Source organism: Lepidochelys kempii, chromosome 4 (genome assembly GCF_965140285.1).
Source record: "Lepidochelys kempii isolate rLepKem1 chromosome 4, rLepKem1.hap1, whole genome shotgun sequence".
Classification (NCBI taxonomy): domain Eukaryota; kingdom Metazoa; phylum Chordata; order Testudines; family Cheloniidae; genus Lepidochelys; species Lepidochelys kempii.
The window spans coordinates 93,162,503-93,182,141 of NC_136383.1; the positions used below are offsets into that span (position 1 = coordinate 93,162,503).

The following is a 19,639-nucleotide window of genomic DNA, read 5'->3' on the forward strand; positions in this document are numbered from 1 at the left end:
CTCCATCTGCCTGGCCGCAGGTGGCACCCTGCTGTTGGCCGCCGAGCCCACCGAGGCGACCACCGGTGCTATGCGGCTGGGACCTGAGCACCACGGGCTGTCCCTCATGGGCATGGGGCAATCGACCTCCTTCCCGGGCAGTTCTGCAGAAAAGGACCTAGGGGTTACAGTGGACGAGAAGCTGGATATGAGTCAACACTGTGCCCTTGTTGCCAAGAAGGCCAATGGCATTTTGGGATGTATACGTAGGGGTATTGCCAGCAGATCGAGGGACGTGATCGTTCCCCTCTATTCAACATTGGTGAGGCCTCATCTGGAGTACTGTGTCCAGTTTTGGGCCCCACACTACAAGAAGGATGTGGAAAAATTGGAAAACGTCCAGCGGAGGGCAACAAAAATGATTAGGGGACTGGAACACATGACTTATGAGGAGAGGCTGAGGGAACTGGGATTGTTTAGTCTGCGGAAGAGAAGAATGAGGGGGGATTTGATAGCTGCTTTCAACTCCTGAAAGGGGGTTCCAAAGAGGATGGATCTAGACTGTTCTCAGTGGTAGCTGATGACAGAACAAGGAGTAATGGTCTCAAGTTGCAGGGGGGCAGGTTTAGGTTGGATATTAGGAAAAACTTTTTCACTAGGAGGGTGGTGAAACAGTGGAATGCGTTACCTAGGGAGGTGGTGGAATCTCCTTCCTCAGATATTTTAAAGGTCAGGCTTGACAAAGCCTTGGCTGGGGTGATTTAGTTGGGGATTGGTCCTGCTTTGAGCAGGGGGTTGGACTAGATGACCTCCTGAGGTCCCTTCCAACCCAGATATTCTATGAAGTGTCTCTGCACTCAGGTCCATGTCTTCCGCCTCCAGGCCCTGCAGAGGCTCCTTTATGGTGCAGGTAGTCCGGCGTGGAGCGTACTGGCACGCGCTTTCCTGTGCCGCTTCCGAGGGCTCCGATATGACCGGCAGCTCCTTTACCTCCATCCGAGAGGTCTTCTGTGAGACCTCTCCGGGCTGCCGGTCTTCTACCAGGACCTCCTCCGGACCTGGAAACTGTTCACAACAACTAGGTCCGTGGCAGCCTCCATGGGGGAATATCTCCTTGCGGAGCCCCTGCTACACAACCCCCAGCTCCGTGTGCAGGTGGCGGAGTCCCCCTCGGTGCGCCAGAGGTTGGTCCTGGCAGAAGTCACCAGAGTCGGAGACCTCCTGGACTACGAGCGGGGAGACTCGCTGAATCCCCTGACGCTCGTTCAGCGCATGGGGTTCTCCAGACCTCATACTCCCCTGCGCGTACTTCAGGAGGTGAGGGCCGCTTTGCTGCCTGCTGCTCGGGTCTACCTCGACCGGGTCCTAAGGGAGGGCGTGCCCCGCCCATCTTCCACGCCAGGCCCTCCGGACCTTTTCATTGGGCCCCTGCCCCGTGGACCCGACCAACCCCCCCGCCCCTTCACTGTGAGCCGGCTACACGAGCTGCAGCCAGTCCGTTTCCAGACTGCACCAAGGAAACATCTATACACGCTCGTACTCCACACCCTTCACGTCCTCACCCTCACGTCCCGCTCCGACACAAAGTGGCGGGACCTCCTGCCACCTCTAGAGGGTGAGGAGCCCCGGTGGGCCAGCCTATATTCCACCTTGGTCCCAAGGCCCGCCGGCGATATCAGTTGGCGGCTCCTTCACGGGGCCGTGAGCACGGGCGTGTATTTGGCGCAGTTCACCCCAATCCCGGACACCTGCCCCTTTTGTGGCGTGAGGGAAACCCTGGCGCACGTCTATCTGGAGTGTGCCAGGTTGCAGCCCCTATTCCAGCTCCTCACCAATATTTTGTTAAGGTTTTGGTTGCACTTTTCTCCTCACCTTCTTATCTATGCACTCCCTGTCCGTGGCCCCACTAAGTCGCGGGACCTCCTGGTCAGCCTCCTCCTGACCCTGGCTAAAGCGGTCATCTATAAAACCAGGGTGAGGAGGTTGGCCGATGGAGTCTCCTGCGACTGCGGGGCCTATTTCCGATCCTCTATCTGTTCACGCCTCCGGGCAGAGTTCCTCTGGGTGGCGTCCACTGACTCCCTTGACGCCTTTGAGGAGCAGTGGGCGCTGTCCGGGGTTCTCTGCTCGGTGTCCCCGTCCGGCTCCCTTCGTTTGACTCTTTGACCGCACTACCGTCCCTGTTGTTCATTAGTTGTCCCCCGTAATTATTTGGCTTCCCAGGTCCTGTGGATCTCCCCCTTAGGCTGGAGGGGGGATCCTTTAGCACTTCCTGGATCCCAATAGGACTACTTTGTTGTACCCAACTGGTCTGGGTCTATCACAATAGACAACTGAAACATAAATCAGTAATGATACTCTCCTACCAATATACCTTCTTCTCAAGAAATAGCAATTATACTTTATCAAAAATGTAATTTAGTTGATAAATATATTTAACTAATAAAACTTTTCCATCTTGATGTATCCTTTATGGAAAATATTTATATACTGAATTACAGATAGCAACAATTTCCCTTTTTTCTCACAACAGTCCACCAACAAAAGTGTTCAGTCTGATAATGATAACATGATGATATGATAATCATAAAATATGCATTTCTTAATAATTTATAAGAATAATGTATTTGTATTGACAATAAAATATTTATGATGTTCGTAACAGTTAATTTCCATTTATGTGCTTGGTATATGATGTGATGAGAAACGACACTGTTGTCCATTAGCAACTGTAACTTTTTTTTTTTAAGTGAAGGTTGTTTTATTAACATTTAACCTCATTTTAACATTTTCTTGATTTAATATACAGTGTATCTGGTCATAGTTAAGAACTGAGAAGAAACTGTTCTTAAAATAATCGTAGTTTTCTTACAAGTGACTTAAAAGGAAACTTTCAAACTTTGGCAAACTAGATGAAAGAGGTTATTAAAACTTTGCTAGTCACTTTTAATATGAGGGTCTTGTGACATATACCTGTATTTGAATAAGAGGTTTTACCCATTCAGGCAGAAATCCTGCAAAAAGAACCATCCAGGCAGACCCCCATTGTCGTTAGTCAGTCTCCATAGGGATACAGGGGTCTATCTCTGCAGTGTATCTTGCAGAATTGGCACCCCAGTTTCTGCTTGAACCCACAATGAAGTTATAATTTCTTGTGTATAACAGAATATCTGGTTTCTGTGAATTCAAGAAACTAAACTATAGGAAATGCTATTCAAACCTGAAGAGTTGGGGTACCTTGACACTGCACTACCATCTGGGTGACCAGTCACGAGGACTCAACAGCATTATGTACAGATGTATTATCTCAGCACAAACTTGGCAAAGCAATGTCAATTGAACTTAAATCACATCTAACTCCTCCCCGTTTCTGTAGCATCACCTACAAAAATCATTGTTTGTTTTTTTTAATTACAAAGTATAAACAACCATCTTGACTTTAGCAAAGCTTTTGATACGGTCTCCCACAGTATTCTTGCCAGCAAGTTAAAGAAGTATAGATTGGATGAATGGACTATAAGGTGTATAGAAAGCTGGCTAGATTGTCAGGCTCAACAGGTAATGATCAGTGGCTCGATGTCTAGTTGGCAGCCAGTATCAAGGGGCTCGGTCCTGGGGCTGGTTTTGTTCAACATCTGTATTAATGATGATGGGATGAATTGCACCCTCAGTAAGTTCGCAGATGACACTAAGCTGGGGGAGAAGTAGATATGCTGGAGGGTAGGGATAGGGTCCAGAGTGACCTAGATAAATTGGAGGATTGGGCCAAAAGAAAAGTGCATAGTTTTGCACTTAGGAAGGAAGAATCCCATGCACCACTACAGGCTGGGGATCGACTGGCTAATCAGCAGTTCTGCAGAAAAGGACCTGGCGATTATAGAGGACGAGAAGCTGAATGTGAGTCAGCAGTGTACCCTTGTTGCCAAGAAGGCCAATGGCATATTGGGCAGAAGATCAAGGGAAGTGATTATTCCCCTCTATTTGGCACTGGTGAGGCCACACCTGGAGTATTATGTCAACTTTTGGTCCCTCCACTACAAAAGGGATGTGTAGAAATTGGAGAGTCCAGCGGAGGGCAATGAAAATGATTAGGGGGCTGGGACACATGACTGACAAGGAGAGGCTGAGGGAGCTGGGGTTATTTAGCCTGCAGAAGAGAAGAGTGAGGGGGGATTTGATAGCAGCCTTCAACTACCTGAAGGGGGGTTCCAAAGAGGATGGAGCTTGGCTGTTCTCACTGGTGGCATATGACAGAACAAGAAGCAATGATCTCAAGTTGCAGTGGGAGAGGTCTAGGTTGGATATTAGGAAATGTTATGTCACTAGGAGGGTGGTGAAGCACTGGAATGTGTTACCTAGGAAGGTGGTGGAATCTCCATCCTTTGAGGTGTTTAAGGTCTGGCTTGACAAAGCCTGAGGTCTCTTCCAACCCTAATATTCTATGATTCTATGATCTAACTGCACTTAAGCCATTGACTTGTGAGTATGCCTTAACAGAATAACCATGTTGTCATGTCAGTTCCCAGTGGCAGAGAGGAGTGGTGATAATAAATAGCGATGTTTATAATGCTGAAGGGAAGCTTCCAGTGTAGGATGGTGTAGAGGAGACACAGAAACTTAGTTTTATTTAACATTAATGACCATAGGAAGGAGTAAACAATGCATTGCGTCAGTCAGAAGATAAAACTAAAGTATTGGTCCTGCAAAGTTTTACGCACATGAGTACTTTTATGCATGTAAGTAGTTCCAATGAATTCAATTAATCTACTTGCCTGTGCAAAGTTAGATTTGTGTAAGTGCTTGAAGGACCAGGGACTAAATTGATAGTAGCTGTGAGGACACTGAAATAATACTAAAGGACCTTGGGAGACTAGAAGTGTTGTCAGGAAATAGCAAGATGAAATTTAAATGGCAAAAATGCCAGGTAATATATCTAAAAGGAGAGGGGAAGCATATCTAGCACTGTATTTTGGATTCCTCACATCAGTGCAATGGCAGAGATGAATTCAAGTATTTTTTAAAATTCAAGAGGTTCTTTAAAATATGTTTTATTCATAGATTTCTAAAGTAAGAAAGCTCCATTATGATCATGTACTTTGACATCTTAGATAACATGGGCCACATAATTTCACCCAATAGTTTCTGTATCAAGCCCATGACTTCTGTTTGAGCTGTAGCATATGAGAAATATATCCAGTCTTCAGTTAAAGACTGTAAAGTATAGCAAATCTACTGTGTCCCTAAGTAAGTTGTTCCAAGGTTAATTACTTTATTTTGCTGTATTTCTAGTTTGACCTTGTCTAGCTTCAGCTTCCAGCCATTGGATCTTTTTATGCTTTTTATTCTAGATTAAAGAACTATATGTTACAACCGGTCCCAGTCCTCATCTCTGGATGGTCTTCAGTTTGTTCTGAGTAGACCTGACCACTGGATCCCACATGCTTCTCACCTTCCCGTCCCCCGACTCTGGGTAGTGACTATTCACTGTTTCTAACTCTGGGTCTCAGACACAGTGTCAGGTGTAGACTCCACATCTGACACACTTCCTTGGGATATGGTCAGGGGCTCCAGAGCCCATCTGCCTTAAACCTTAAAGGCAAAGTTTCAACCCACCTGAGCCCTTAGTTGCTCATATACACTCTCTCAGATCCACCTCACTGCAGGCACTCCCAAGTTCTTAATTAACTACTTCAGGAACAACATGGCAGGCAAGCAAGGAATACAGGCTAAGCAAAGGAATTTCTTAACCACCTTTACTTTTATTCTCAAGAAAGTACTAGAGAGTTACAGATTTATGCAAACTAACATACTGAAACACAGCCTCGTTAGTGTCACATCACTTCCGAGAGTCTGAGGTCTGGTCAGCATTTCAGGCAAGGCACTGTCCTTCTTGCCTTCTCCCTCTCTACAGCCAGGTCTTCTGGCATAAGAACGTGTATGGCCCCTCTTGCTCAAAAAGCCCCCTCCTTAAGTACAGTCTGCTCCTTTTTGCCCATGTGCTTCATCTGGGAAATTCCAACCTCTTCTTCCAGTCTTGTTTCTGTGTAGAGAGTCCATTTGCCCATGATGATGGGCCAGTACTTGAAAGACCATCAAAGTTGGTGGTCCTAGATTGCTCTATGATGGTTTCTCAGCCATAGACATTCAACTAGGTGTCACACCCCAAATAATAAATGAATGTTATAATCTAAAATAGAAGGATACACTACAAAATAAAGGTCACAGTGAAGGTTACAAACCAAGATGGAGGTTGCAATACAAAACGGAGTTCACAATTTGATACAAACACTTTGTCACACTGTGTACTGTTTGAAATCTTTTCCAATAATAGGTAGTTGTAAACTATGATGACGTAACTCCTTACTTTTTTTGGATAAACTAAATAAACTGAGCTTCTTAAGTATCTCACTATAAGGCATACTTTCCAGACGCCAAATCATTCTTATAGCTCTTTTCTGGACCCTTTCCAACTAGTCAACATCCTTCTTGAAGTGGGCACACTAGAACTGGACATATAGAAGTAAAACCACCTCCCTATTCTCACTTGGTATTTCTCTGATCATGTATCCAATGCTTTCATTCACCCTTTTAGCTACAGCATTGCCTTGGGAGCTCATGTCCAGTGGTTATCTACCATGACCCCTTAAGTAATTTTCAGTGTTGTTTTCTTGTGTGCCCTACATTCTTTGTTCTTAGATGTATGATGTTGCATTTGGCTATATTAAAATGCATGTTGCTGAAATGGCCTCACTTTACCAAGTGATCCGGGCTAATCACTAATAACTCATCTGCCCCTATCCGTAGTTGCCAGTCCACCAATTTTTGTGTCATATGCAAATTTTACAAGCAATGATTTTATATTCTTTTTCAAATCACTGATAAGGCTATTGAACAGCATTGGGCCAAGAACAGATCCTTAGTGGTCCTCACTAGAACCACTCTCATTGGATGAAGATTCTCCATTAACAAGTACTTTTATCTTGCTTATATGAAACCCCCAGAAGATGTGATCCTGTTCTGGACAACATAAATTTCAGATACACAAGGATTTACTATACTTCTAACTTCATGTCTTCAGCATTCATGGAATATTATATCCTTTCTCTATACCTTTTCCCCCTTCACAATTGTAATTACTTAGACTATGTAATTACCTAGGGCTATCCTTTTATCTTGGGTCCTCTGATGATTCTCCACTTATTTATCCCTGTTTGGCTTGGGTGGGTAGTTCCATACAGAGTGTAGAGTTTGTTTACATTTAATTACTCAATTAATTGCAGGATCTGCCCAAAAAAGCAGAAAAATTAATTACTGCAAAAATCAGAAGGACCTTTCAACCTGACTCATGTGTAGTTGATATCAGAAACTTCAGAAGGCTATCAAAGCATTAGAAGACTTGCCAATCCATATTTCTCTGTTTTTCTTATATTCACTTGAAATAAGTTTTCCTAAGCAGGATTTGAGAGGGCACACTCCTCATTGTCAATTAAATACTTTTGATGACTACTTTATTCATCATGCTAGGATAGATATTTTTTTTCTGTTTGCATGATATATATGTAAAATGGGCAACATTGTTAAGGCTTCAGATCACTTTTAAATTGATTTGGGTACTTCAGCTCCTGAACAAAGCTTTTCAAGAGAAATCAGAACATACATGGTAAAAAAGAAGTGGTCATTACGGAATGGCTCTGCTACATTTAGTCCAATGATAATTTCAGTTTAAAGTTTTAAAGCTGCTTAAACCAATAGCAATAATAACCATCAGAGGTCAATTTAAAATTTATTACAGACAGTATCCACCTAAAAATATATGTAAAGCAGGAGAGAGCAATGTATAACTTCCTCGGAACATCATTTAAATGGAATATCTTTTAGAATCTATTCTTCCGTGCGTGACTTTGTTCACAGATTCAACCAAGACTTTATGAAAGAACTAGTGAAACTGGAACAGTGAATATTTACTCGAAGAGATGACAGACAATGTCCTTGTTAAGTACCCAGAGATAAGTTTGGTTGTACTGAAAGTTCAGTTACCTATGTTCAGATAGACTTTGTTATGCAAGCATCACAGATGTTGAAGGTCATTTAATCAGAAATATAAGAAAACTGTTTCAAGTGAAGATCTTGCTGTGACTAAAACTTAAATTGCTGAGCTTATTATTTGTGGGAGAATATTTTTAATGTCCTTTGGAGATATATTGCTAATCTGTGATGAATCAGAAGAGGCTTGATCACCTTGGCATACCCATTAAGATACTGCAAGCTTGATTGCCTGGGCACTTAAAAAAATTGGCAAAGGATTTCATTACACAGAATGATTGAAAGATAACTGAAAGGGTTTCTATTAGGGAGCTGAGTGTTTTTGATTTTGAAACAAAGTTTTTAATATTTAATGTTAAACAATTTTTTGTATCTAGTATATCCTCTAAAACCTCAACCATTCCTCCTGCTCAATAAAAGTGCTTCTGATTTCTGTGTACAATATGTTTTAACAGTATATTCAGATTTCCTCTTCCTTTAAATTTTTCTACTGCCTTAGGGCCAGATTCTTACATTGTAAAGCACTGTCTGCAAGTCTGCAAGCAGTCTTGTTTGAAATTATTGGATCCGCTTGGGGAGGCAATGTGAAAAAGGGTGGCAGAACTGATTATTAGAAGTTACATGTTTTGAGCAGAAAAAGGCTAGTTATATTCAGAACATTTCTAAGGCCTTTATTTATTCATATACAAGGACACACTGATTAGTATTTAAATCTAACCCTAGCTTTTCATTATATTCCTCCATAACATAAAATATGTAGCCATTATTGTCAGCTCTTGTGACTTTATTGTGACACTTGTGATATTTGGGGTTCCTTTTAAATGGGTTTCCATGAATGTCTAACTTTAAGCTCATGAAGTTTTGGCTTTAAACAGAATTGTTGTCATCACATTGACAATAATGGGAGATTGCATTTGCCCTCAGCAAAATGACCTCCATGTCCTTTTATTCTTTGCAGGTGAAAGTGAGGCTGCCAGCTTCCATTGTTTCCAAAGCCAGGCTGCCACTGGAAAATGAGACTGTGGGAGCAGGCGAAAGGGAATGTTTTAGGGGATAGGACAGGAGGTTATGAGGAGTCAAAGAAATGTGGTGCACAGGAAGCAGAATGAGGGGGATGCAGGATAATGTGGGGATCAGGGAATAGAGGTAGCTGGAGGCAAATTGAGTGGAATGTAGGGGCATGAGGTTGACTAAAGAGAGCTGTTGGGGAATGTAGAGAACAGGAAGAGCCACCCCACATCCCAAGGAATGGGAGAGAGTGCATAGGGATTCCTTCTGAGTAGTAAACATGGAGGTCTGCCTCGTGTCTTTTGAACACTAGAGAAGGTAATACAGGTAATGCATCAAAAACAACATAGAGATTACCTCATATATATGCTCCAACCTTTGAATCAAACTATCGTCTTTGATTGATCTACTCTAACATACTTTCTAAGAATGCCTCTCTCTCTTCCCCCCCACCCCCCAATACGGTTAGTTCTCCAATTGCAGCCACAGAGGTGGGAAGTTCTCTGGATTAAGTACTCATTGCAATGAAATAATACATATTTACTGATTAATAATATTTTTGTATATCCAGGACTCCCAGCTTTTCTCTAACCCCTGGAAGGTATAGTTGGTCCATTTTGGTTTCATATTTGCCCTTAATGGGCTTCGGATCAGGTCCTGTTGATGATGTGACCTTTGGCCAATTCATCCAATTTCTGAAGCCTCATTACCAGGCCATGAAAAAGAAATTCTTTATAGTATAGGACCATTTACAATGCTCTGGAGTAGGATAGTGGCTGTTCAGGTGTCTGACCAGCTGGAAGCCTTATCTGGAAGGCTTATCAATAGAGCCTTATTGTATATATGTAAACTATCCCAAACTGTATCATTAGTCAGGATGGTTATTTGCCATAATGAAAAGATGAAGAAATCATAACTTTGTCAAGGCAAAAAGGCAAAATCACATTTTTAATTAAAAAGAAACAAAGTAATGGAAGACAAAATTCTAATTAATACAGTCTAGATTACACAGGAGGCTGAGACAGAACACAGTGGGAAGCCCTAAAAGGAATAACTAGTGTTGTGTTATATGATTGGCTCACCTGTGTGCAGCATGGAAGAAGGGTTTTACCTAGTGGGACTATAAATGAGTAACAAAGTGTGTGTGTGTTGAACACTGGAGCTGTTAATTTTGTTAACTTAATTTGTTACTCCTGTGAATCTTGTTCTTGTAATGATTTTTATTTAGTGGATACATTCACACTCTTTTTCTGCTTTATAACCACAAGGCCTTTAAGGATAGAGCACACAGGAGGCAGGTCTTGCTGTTACTTACTTCAAGGTTCTGTTAAATATATTTGGGCTCTGGCCATATCTTTAGTTATCTCTAAATGATTATGCATTGTGAAGCACTGGCTTTCCCCTTTCCGGTCTGCCCAATCTGACTGCACTGACACTGCAGCCTCTGCCAGCCTATCGAGCAAAGGAACAGAACCAAGACTGGGTCTTCTTAATGTAGTTGTACTCTGGTGTCTGCTGATCACACAAACTGTTCCTTTTGTCTTCAACGTTCTCCTTGGTTCATTCATATCTAACCAGTATCAAATGTCCCAGGTATATGGAGGTGGAATGGGGGATGTGTTATGAATACCAACGTAGTGACTTCAGTAGACTATTAATAGATACTGAAGTACAGTAGAACCCCAGAGTTACAAACTGACCAGTCTACCACACACCTCATTTGAAACTAGAAGTATGCAATCAGGCAGCAGAGCAAAAAAAAAAAAAAGAAAAAAAAAACCCAAAAAGCTCCCCAAGTACTGTACAGTACTGTGTTAAATGTAAACTACTACCCAAAAAAAGGGAAATTTTTTAAAAAAACTTTTTGACAAGATAAGGAATCAGTTTCTATGCTTGTTTAATTTAAATTAAGATGGTTAAAAGCAGCATTTTTCTTCTGCATAGTAAGGTTTCAAAGCTGTATTAAGTTAGTGTTCAGTTGTAAACTTTTGAAAGAACAACCATACCATTTTGTTCAGAGTTACGAACAACCTCCATTCCCAAGGTGTTCGTGACTCTGAGGTTCTACTCAGTGCAATGAAGGGGTTAACAATGGGCTTTGACTAAAGGTAAGTGCAATGCTAGTAGTTCTGTTCAAAGCAATAGTGAAGTTAAGTGCAAATTTCAGCTCCTTTAGAAGAGCGTTGACCTGAAATGTTGACCCAGTTCTGACCACCTTACTGACATCTCATCATAACTTTTTATTATAAGTATTATTCTGTGTTAGGAAGGAAAGCAAAGTCTCCAAGTTCATAAAGTCATAGGGAACACTGTACACTCCCCTGTGGCTTGTGCACTATTAGTTCCCATTATCCAGAAATAAAATTTCTTATCAACCACAATTAATCATTTAATTCATTTATGAAAACTCTAAGGTCACTTTATCTAAAACGTTTAATCTTTATGGTCATTGATTGCGTTTAGGCACTTACATTTATAGGGTGCATATAATCCCTGGTATGGTACCTAACCGTACTTATGCTGTATCTGGCAGAAGGAGCAATATCACTGCTCTATTTTTTATAATTCATTGCATAACCTGACAAATGTTAATTACAACTTAAAGCTCATCTGATTATTTCCCCTCATATTAAAAGTAGAACAAAGACCTATGATATTAAAGTCTAAAGATGAACATGCTGCCTGATGCTGAAAAGACTTAGTCATTAGTCACTTATGCTCAGGGATTTATTAGTCATGGTAATGTCTCTAATTAGTTGGAGGGTATAAGCATAATTAGGGCACTTTTTATCTAATTACAGTTAACCATATATATGTAGTTACTGTTCAGTTTATCATCATAGCCACTGTAATAAAAACCTCTGTTTAGAAATGAAATTACTTTTTATTTATGGCAAGACTTATTTATGCTCCTTCAAGTTTATTTTTATTTTAAAAGAATTCATAGTTAAGTCAAACTCAGTATCTGAAGTATAATGGGTGATAATTAGTGTAGTGCCAGGGAACAGTAAATTTTTAATGTTTGACAGTCTATCAAATTCATTCTTAATCTTAGTGCCTACAAACATTCTCCAAAGGCTGCATAGAGAGTGGATCTTGTTGAGACAAATCATATTTCTTTTCCATTACTTTACACTTACAGTAATACATAGGAGGAAAGAGATGTCATGCAGTGGAAGTACTGAAATGTTCTGTGACTAAAACTGGAAGAAAATAAATATACATAAAAAAGTAAAATTGTCTTCCCTCCATTGTTTTAGGAATGGGTAGAGTTCTAGTAGTAAGGATTGTGGCAGAAGATGGGAGTGAAGGGTGGCTTTAATATACATGAGTATTCAATATTTTTATTATGGCACAGTAATAAAAAGGTTTCTATCCCAAGTCTGCCCTTGCCAGATATTCAAGCTACAGCCTTTAATTCAACAGTTTCACCTCTATGCCATAGAAAAAATATAGCCACCCAAGAAAATGAACAAAAATACCCCTTCCTTGCCATTGGGTAGGGCGAGTATTGAGCGTTTTTAAAATATAGACCCTGGACCAATAATCAAAATAAGAAATGTGACATCTAATAAGAATCATACTCATTGGACTTATTTAAGTGAATTTGAAAAAACTGAAGGATGCCAGGATGGAATTCTTCCATCTGTTTTCCTAGTACCATATTACTGATGAATGTTGATGTTAGTAGCTTATAAAAAGTTATATTTGTATTTGTAATATAGAGTTTTGAAAGTTGAGGGGAGGGAATGTTCCCATTGGTTGGGGGGATAGTGAAATAATAAAAAAAATATATATATTCTATCCTGTGTTTAATGTATAAAAGAGGTGAGTCTATGGCAGAGTACATCAAACTACTATAATTTAGAAAAGTGCTAGAATCAGACCTTTTGGTTATATCCTTACCACTTGACCTAAAGATATAACTCCTTTAGCTATGAGTCGGTGGCTCTTAACATTGGTGTGGGAAGGTCACTAAAAGGGGACATGATCCCATTCACATCATCTCTTCCTTCAGAATTTAATGAAAAAGCACTGATGCTTAAAGTGGCTCCACTCGAGCAGATCCCTGCACCTGCATGGAGCCCAGCTGGTTTTGAGTCATTGGTAGGTGTAGGTTCTGTCTGCACGGAGTCACATTTGCAGGGCTGGAACCTTTAAATAAAAAAAGAAGAAAAGGCCTGCTCCACAGCAGTGATATCTCCATCCAATGTACATTTGTTGTAAATTCAGTCTAACTACTCATTATCCTCAATGGGAAAAGCAAAGAGAGTACAGAGCCCCTATACTTTTACTAAATTTAAGCAGTGATTAGAGTAACCAAGCAGGTATAAACAGGGACAAAACATAAAATAATAGCAATTGGTAGTTCTGAAAAGATGCATGTACAGTTGTGAGACTTCTGTTATTATTCATTTTAGTGTTCGGTATGGAATTCCACTAATGGGAATCTTTAAATAATTAATAGCTGATATTGTATAATGTCTGTACAGTACTATAGAGATGTTTAGTTCCTTAGACTTGAAAGGCATTGCATAACACTTAAGTGATTTCCACACTATTGCAGGGGGGGCTGGCAGTGACCCCTGTATCTAGGTTGCCTAACACTTTCTATTATAAAAGATTCTTACAACTTTTTGCATAGTTATTAACACCTCTGTTGTTTGCTGTAGGCCTTTTGATTTTTCCCAGGAGGCAAGCGTTGAGATCAGAGAGGTGCCTTTTGCTCATTCCATGAAAATCCATTCAGCTGTGGCTCAATTCTAAACCACTGAAAATAGCAATTTCCCTTTTGTGCCTGCTTAATTTTGGCAGCAAGCCAAACACCATGAACATTCTATGGCCTTCTCCTCACAACCGCAGCAGCAACATGTAGTGCAGTGGGACCCCCCAGGAACAGACTGAGCAGCCACAGTAGTTGTAGCAGGGAGAGGGAGGAGAAGAGAGCAGTGCGGGGCTCCCCCTGACCACCTGGACATCCAGCACATAGCCCTAGCAGCCCAGTCTTCCCTCTAGGGGCACTAAATGAGCAAAAAGGTCTTTCCGCCTCCCAAAGTGAGACACGGAACCAAGCTAACATTAATCATCGTCCGAAAGCCAACACTTTCTGTGAAAAAAAAATAGTTTAGTTTTAATCCCAATTTTCAATTGGAAAAAAACAGTTTTGATAGAATTTTTTCAACCAGCCCTAATTATGTATTTTGAGAAATGGTAGGAGATCGTCTGATTAAAGACTAATTTGGGATATCTATACAAAGGAGCAGAGTTAAGTCTGAGCATTCATATTCTTGCAGTGTCATTTCTTGACTTGTTTGGATACTTGACTCTATAGGCTTAATGTTCTCTCCATGTAGAACTTTTTCTTTTTGATTCTATTTTGATGGAATATAATCAAGAGGACTTGATTTATATGTGCAGAATACTTTTAAGTTAGTTTAGACATTTAGGACTTATGAACTTCGAAAATTCCCTTTAATGATTAAAAATATGCATTGACTTTTGTAATCTGTTGGTCATCATTTATAATAACACATCTTAATGGCATTAATTCACTATAGAAAAGTAAAATGTTTTAAAACTAAATATGGGATTTTTTAAATCACCTAAGTGACTTTCAGTGACGCTTGTGATCATTAGTCACTAGGATATATCTACGCTACCTTTTAAAACCTGCAGCAATGATTCTCAGAGCTTGGGCGTAAAGGCCCCTGCCTCAATATTAAAAACAGCTGTGTAGATTTCAGGCTTGGGCTGGAGCTCTGGCTCGGAAGCTCAGGCAGCGTGGTGGGTTTCAGAGACTGAGCTCCAGCCCAAACTGTAAGGTCAACTCTGTTGACAAAAACCCCATGAACCCATGTCTGAAGGCCTGGTCTCTGAGACTTGCTTCCGTGGGTTTTAAAATGCATTGTAGATGTACTCTTAGGCACTTCTGAAAAATCTTACCCTCAGAGTACAATGGAAAGCAGTAATTTTTTTAAACAGTATTGATGTGCAACTTCTTCCAAGGATAATAATATAACTCCTTTTTGTTGCCTAAATACCTTTGCTTATCTTAGCATTGAAACTATGACTTTTATGGGTTCCATATGCTGTATTATAATTAATGCTAGCCATTGTCTCTTTGTCAAGGTACACTGTATGACTCCCATAGTTACTGCTGAGACAAGGTGGGTGCAGTAATATGTTTTATTGAACCAATTTCTGTTGATAAGCGAGACAAACTTTCAAGCTTACACAGAGCTCTTCCAATAAAAGGTATTACTTCACCCACCTTGTCTCTCTAATATCTTAGGATCAACATGGCTACAACAACACTGCATAGTTACTACTATCAGTTTGATGCACTTTGATTAGAAGCCCACAGCAATTTCCTTGGGGATGAGTAACGTAGATTGCAAACATTAGCAATGGAGAAATATTTAAGTCCACACTCATTTGATTCAAATGGAGATGAAAATTACTTCCAGGCATTCGCTGGTGTTTTGGAGATCATCTGAGTGGATCTATAGACACACATTTAAGCCACTACCATTTTTCTTCTGAATCAGTGATAAATTATAAATGGCTTCTTATCTAATTGAAAGGTAGATAATAAATGGGCATGTAATTGTTTTCCTTGTGTATTTCTTCCATCTTAATAAAATGTCCTGATAACAAATAATTTGAACTAAAAGGAATAATATAGCACTCTTGCTGCTGTCTGTTTAAATGTAAATAAACTAATGACACACAACTTTTAGCTCCTAACTATGAACATTTAGTCATAAAAGAATGTATGCATTAGGAATCCTTGCTCATTGTTTGGACTAAGTAAAATAAATGTGTTCTGTTTTAGAATATTCTGAGGCTAGAACAAAGTATTACCGTATGGGAAATCTTGGTTTGGGAATCTCGTCACTGGGCACTAGGAGAGTTGGAGACATTAAGGTGATGGTTTTGCTTTCTGAGGGACACCTACTCTCATGATTCACCATCTCTTAGAAAAATTAACATAGTGATTTAAATACAGCTGTTGAATTGGGAAAAGCTTAAGAAAAAGCTCAAAATAAAGGTAAAATTGCTGTCAAGATTTCATTCAACTTCACTCTATTTGTGATCTGAGTTATTGTATCTGAATGGCAAACTCTCTTCTTGACACATTTCTCAGGTGGATGAGATACTAGGTGCTCTCTGCTGCCGAAAAAAATAAGCAATAAAATATATCAATTAGGTGTAACTATGTGCTGGCATCAGAATATGTTCAAATCTTTATTCTACATAATAATTAGGTTACCATGTTTACTCTTTTTGTCATTTCATTCTTCCTGCAGAGTGTATTTTGTTTCACTGTTTTTCTTCCCTCATGTTTCATTGAACCACCCTTAGTGCTGATAAAGCAGATGATGAGGATGATGAAGATCTAACAGTGAACAAAACATGGGTACTTGCACCAAAGATACATGGTGGAGATGTCACTCACATACTGGATTCCTTACTTCAAGGCTATGACAGTAAACTTCGGCCAGATATTGGAGGTAAGTTCATCTCACATTATCGTAAATAGAAAATATGAACCAGAGAATGCAGACATTGCATGGGCTTTAATGAAATGGTGGCAAGTAGCTGTTTAAAAGTCAACTGTTCATGAATTAATGTATCAAGCTAGACAAACAGAATGTAAATAAAATGGAATATGTGAAAATAAATTTCCACTTTTTTATAGCAAGTACAATAGAAATTGTATATATATATATATATCTGTTTTTTGTACTATGTAAAGTATTTAACTTTTGAGGCTGTCATAAATATAAAGGGAAGGGTAAACCCCTTTGAAATCCCTCCTGGCCAGGGGAAAGCTCCTCTCACCTGTAAAGGGTTAAGAAGCTAAAGGTAACCTCGCTGGCACCTGACCAAAATGACCAATGAGGAGACAAGATACTTTCAAAAGCTGGGAGGAGGGAGAGAAACAAAGGGTCTGTGTGTCTGTCTATATTCTGTCTTGGCCAGGGATAGACCAGGAATTGAGTCTTAGAACTTTTAGTAAGTAATCTAGCTAGGTACGTGTTAGATTATGATTTCTTTAAATGGCTGAGAAAAGAACTGTGCTGAATAGAATAACTATTTCTGTCTGTGTATCTTTTTTGTAACTTAAGGTTTTGCTTATAGGGGTTCTCTATGTTTTGAATCTAATTACCCTGTAAGGTCTCTACCATCCTGATTTTACAGGGGGGATTTCTTTATTTCTATTTACTTCTATTTTTATTAAAAGTCTTCTTGTAAGAAAACTGAATGCTTTTTCATTGTTCTCAGATCCAAGGGTTTGGGTCTGTGGTCACCTATGCAAATTGGTGAGGCTTTTTATCCAACATCTCCCAGAAAAGGGGGGGTGCAAGTGTTGGGAGGATTGTTCATTGTTCTTAAGATCCAAGGGTCTGGGTCTGTAGTCACCTAGGCAAATTGGTGAGGCTTTTTACCAAACCTTGTCCAGGAAGTGGAGTGCAAGGTTTTGGGAAGTATTTTGGGGGGAAAGACGTGTCCAAACCGCTCTTCCCCAGTAACCAGTATTAGTTTGGTGGTGGTAGCGGCCAATCCAAGGACAAAGGGTGGAATATTTTGTACCTTGGGGAAGTTTTGACCTAAGCTGGTAAAGATAAGCTTAGGAGGTTTTTCATGCAGGTCCCCACATCTGTACCCTAGAGTTCAGAGTGGGGGAGGAACCTTGACAGAGGCAATATCAAATAGGTAACAAATTACTGCAATTCCATGTTTGTTTGTTTTTTCATTTTGCTATTTTAAATGTGATACCTTTGAGAAGAAGGTATTCCACATTGAGTGTCAAAAATCTACCCTGAAATCTGCAAATATTTATTCAAATGTTTCTACCCAGTATTTTTAGTCCTGTTGGAGATAACACAATGCAATCCGTTTCAGGAACAGGTTTAACTCAACTCACTGTTACTAAAAAGAAAAGGAGTACTTGTGGCACCTTAGAGACTAACCAATTTATTTGAGCACTCACGAAAGCTCATGCTCAAATAAATTGGTTAGTCTCTAAGGTGCCACAAGTACTCCTTTTCTTTTTGCGAATACAGACCAACACGGCTGTTACTCTGAAACCTGTCACTGTTACTACTGATTTGTATCTAATCATGGAACACAGTAATACCAGGGTACAAAATATATCAGGAGGACACAACAGGTCATGCTGGTTGGGGAGTGTCACTATATGTGGCAGAAAGTGTAGAAGCAAATGAAGTAAAAATTTTAAATGAACCAAACTGTACCATAGAATCTGTATGGATAGTAACTTCATGCTCAAATAATAAGAATATAGCAGTAGCGATATACTACCGACTACCTGACCAGGATGGTGATAGTGACTGTGAAATGCTCAGGGAGATTAGAGAGACTATAAAAATAAAAAACTCAGTAACAATGGGGAATTTCAACTATCCCCATAGTGACTGGGTACATGTCACCTCATGTACATGGATGAGATGCAGAGATAAAGTTTCTTGACACCTTAAATGACTGCTTCTTGGAGCAGCTAATCCCGGAACCCACAAAAGGAGAAGCAATTCTAGATTTAGTCCTAAATGGAGTACAGGATCTGGTCCAAAAGGTGAATATAGCTGGACATCTTGGTAATAGTGACCATAGTATAAGTAAATTTAATATCCCTGTGGCGGGAAAAATACCACAGAAGTCCAACACAGTAGTTTTAATTTCAGAAAGGGGAACTACACAAAAATAAGGAAGTTAGTTAAATAGAAATTAAAGGGTACAGTGCCAAAAGTGAAATCCTTGCAAGCTGCATGGAAACTTTGTAAAGACAACCTAATAGAGGCTTAACTTACATGTATACCCCAAATTAAAAAACATAGTAAGAGAACCAAAAAGTGCCACCATGGCTAAACAACAAAGTAAAAGAAGCAGTGAGAGGCAAAAAGCATCTTTTAAAATGTGAAAGTAAAATCCTAGTGAGGAAAATAGAAAGGAGCATAAACTCTGGCAAGTGAAGTGTAAAAACAGAATTAGAAAGGCCAAAAAAGAATTTGAAGAACAGCTAGCCAAAGACTCAAAAAGTAACAGCATTTTTTTAAAGTACATCAGAAGCAGGAAGCCTGCTAAACAACCAGTGGGGCCACTGGACGATCGATATGCTAAAGGAGCACTCAGGGACGATAAGGCCATTGCAGAGAAAATAAATGAATTCTTTGCATCAGTCTTAATGGATGAGGATGTGAGCCATTCTTCTTAAATACAAATCTGAGGAACTGTCTCAGATTGAGGTGTCATTAGAGGAGGTTTGGGAACCAATTGATAAACAGTAATAAGTCATCAGGTCCAGATGGTATTCACCCAAGAGTTCTGAAGGAACTCAAATGTGAAATTGCAGAACTACTAACTGTAGTCTGCAAAAAGAAAAGGAGGACTTGTGGCATCTTAGAGACTAACAAATTTATTTGAGCATAAACTTTCATGAGCTACAGCTCACTTCATCGGATGCATTCAGTGGAAAATACAGTGGGGAGATTTATATACACAGAGAGCATGAAACAATGGGTGTTACCATACATACTGTAAGGAGAATGATCAGGTAAGGTGAGCTATTACCAGCAGGAGAGCG

General features: G+C 40.0%; 1 protein-coding gene across 1 annotated transcript in view; it reads left to right on the top strand.

The window, feature by feature from the left end:
* Positions 1-19,639, top strand: part of GABRG1 (gamma-aminobutyric acid type A receptor subunit gamma1) — an 80,793-nt gene that overhangs the window by 18,849 nt on the left and 42,305 nt on the right. The window contains exon 2 of the mRNA XM_073340106.1: positions 16,396-16,544. Within this exon, the coding sequence (XP_073196207.1) occupies positions 16,396-16,544 (149 nt within the window). The remainder of the gene's footprint in view (positions 1-16,395; positions 16,545-19,639) is intronic.